We start from the raw sequence: 2039 nt of genomic DNA on the forward strand, positions 1-2039 counted from the left end.
TCCATCCATGTTCCATCCGTGTTCCATCCATGTTCCATCCGTGTTCCATCCGTGTTACATCCATGTTCCATCCATGTTCAAACTGTGTTCCATCCGTGTTCCATCCATGTTCCATCCGTGTTCCATCCGTGTTCCATCCGTGTTCCATCCATGTTCCATCCGTGTTCCATCCATGTTCCATCCATGTTCCATCCGTGTTCTCTTTCCCCCCCAGCTTTAAGGATTTCTATGAGCTGGACCCCCACAAGTTCCAGAACAAAACCAATGGAATCACCCCGCGACGCTGGCTGCTGCTCTGCAACCCGGGGCTGGCCGAGGTCATCGCCGAGGTGAGCTATGGGGCGGCTATGGGGCGGCTATGGGGAGCTATGGGGCAGCTATGGGTCCCTATGGGGTGCTATGGGTTGCTGTAGGTCACTATGGGTCTCTATGGGTCACTATGGGTCTCTATGGGGCGCTATGGGGGCACTATGGGTCGTTATGGGTCCCTATGGCTGCTCTGCAACCCGGGGCTGGCCGAGGTCATCGCTGAGGTGAGCTATGGGGCAGCTATGGGTCACTATGGGGCAGCTATGGGGCGGCTATGGGGCGCTATGGGGCGCTATGGGGGCACTATGGGGCGCTATGGGGGCACTATGGGTTGCTATGGGTCGCTATGGCTGCTCTGCAACCCGGGGCTGGCCGAGGTCATCGCTGAGGTGAGCTATGGGGCGGCTATGGGTCTCTATGGGGAGCTATGGGGCAGCTATGGAGCTCTATGGGGCGCCATGGGTCCCTATGGCTGCTCTGCAACCCGGGGCTGGCCGAGGTCATCGCTGAGGTGAGCTATGGGGTGCTATGGGGCGGCTATGGGGTGCTATGGGGCGGCTATGGGGCAGCTGTGGGTCTCTATGGGGCGCCATGGGTCCCTATGGCTGCTCTGCAACCCGGGGCTGGCCGAGGTCATCGCCGAGGTGAGCTATGGGGTGCTATGGGGCGGCTATGGGGCGCTATGGGGCAGCTATGGGTCTCTATGGGTCCCTGTAGGGCAGCTATGGGGCAGCTATGGGTATCTATGGATTGCTATGGGTCCCAATTGCTGCTCTGCAACCCGGGGCTGGCCAAGGTCATCTCTGAGGTGAGCTATGGAGCGGCTATGGGTCTCTATGGGTCGCTATGGGTCTCTATGGTTCCCTATGGGTCTTTATGGGTCCCTATGGGTCACTATGGGTCGCTATGGGTCTCTGTGGGTCGCTATGGGTCTCTATGGGTCGCTATGGATCACTATGGCTGCTCTGCAACCCGAGGCTGGCCGAGGTCATTGCCGAGGTGAGCTATGGGGCGCTATGGGGTGCTATGGGGCACTATGGGTCGCTATGGGTCTCTATGGGTCCCTATGGGTCTCTATGAGTCTCTATGGGTCACTATGGGCCACTGTGGGTCACTATGGGTCCCTATGGGTCCCTATGGTTCCCTATGGGTCGCTATGGGTCGCTGTGGGTCCCTATGGGTCCCTATGGGTCACTAAGGGTCTCTATGGGTTGCTATGGTTCCCTATGTATCCCTATGTGTCTCTATGGGTTCCTATCAGTTGTTATGGGTCGCTATGGGTCTCTATGGGTCCCTATGGGTTGCTATGGGTCCCTCTGTGTCTCTATGGGTCCCTATCAGTTGTTATGGGTCCCTATGGGTCACTGTGGGTCTCTGTGGGTCACTATGGGTCCCTATGTGTCTCTATGGGTCCCTGTGGGTCGTTATGGGTCCCAGTGTGTCCCTATCTGTTCCCTATGGGTCAGTATGGTTCCCTAAGGGTCACTATGCGTCCCTATATGTCCCTATGGGTCTCAATGTGTCCCTAGGGGTCCCTATGTTTCCCTATGGTTCCCTATGTATCCCTATGGGTCTCAATGTGTCCCTATGTATCCCTATGGGTCGCTATGGGTCTGACCGTCCCCCTCTGGCCCCATAGCGCATCGGGGACGAGTTCGTGGCCGACCTGGACCAGCTGCAGCGGCTGAAGGCGCTGGTGGACGATGACGCCTTCATACGGGACGTGGCCA

At 57.9% G+C, this 2039-nt stretch overlaps 1 protein-coding gene across 1 annotated transcript in view; it reads left to right on the forward strand.

The window, feature by feature from the left end:
- Window positions 1-2039, forward strand: part of LOC107307130 (glycogen phosphorylase, muscle form-like) — a 19709-nt gene that overhangs the window by 16394 nt on the left and 1276 nt on the right. Inside the window, exons 9-10 of the mRNA XM_015850573.1 lie at window positions 215-329; window positions 1949-2035. Of these exons, the coding sequence (XP_015706059.1) occupies window positions 215-329; window positions 1949-2035 (202 nt within the window). The remainder of the gene's footprint in view (window positions 1-214; window positions 330-1948; window positions 2036-2039) is intronic.

The sequence above is a fragment of the Coturnix japonica genome, unplaced genomic scaffold (assembly GCF_001577835.2).
Source record: "Coturnix japonica isolate 7356 unplaced genomic scaffold, Coturnix japonica 2.1 chrUnrandom489, whole genome shotgun sequence".
Classification (NCBI taxonomy): domain Eukaryota; kingdom Metazoa; phylum Chordata; class Aves; order Galliformes; family Phasianidae; genus Coturnix; species Coturnix japonica.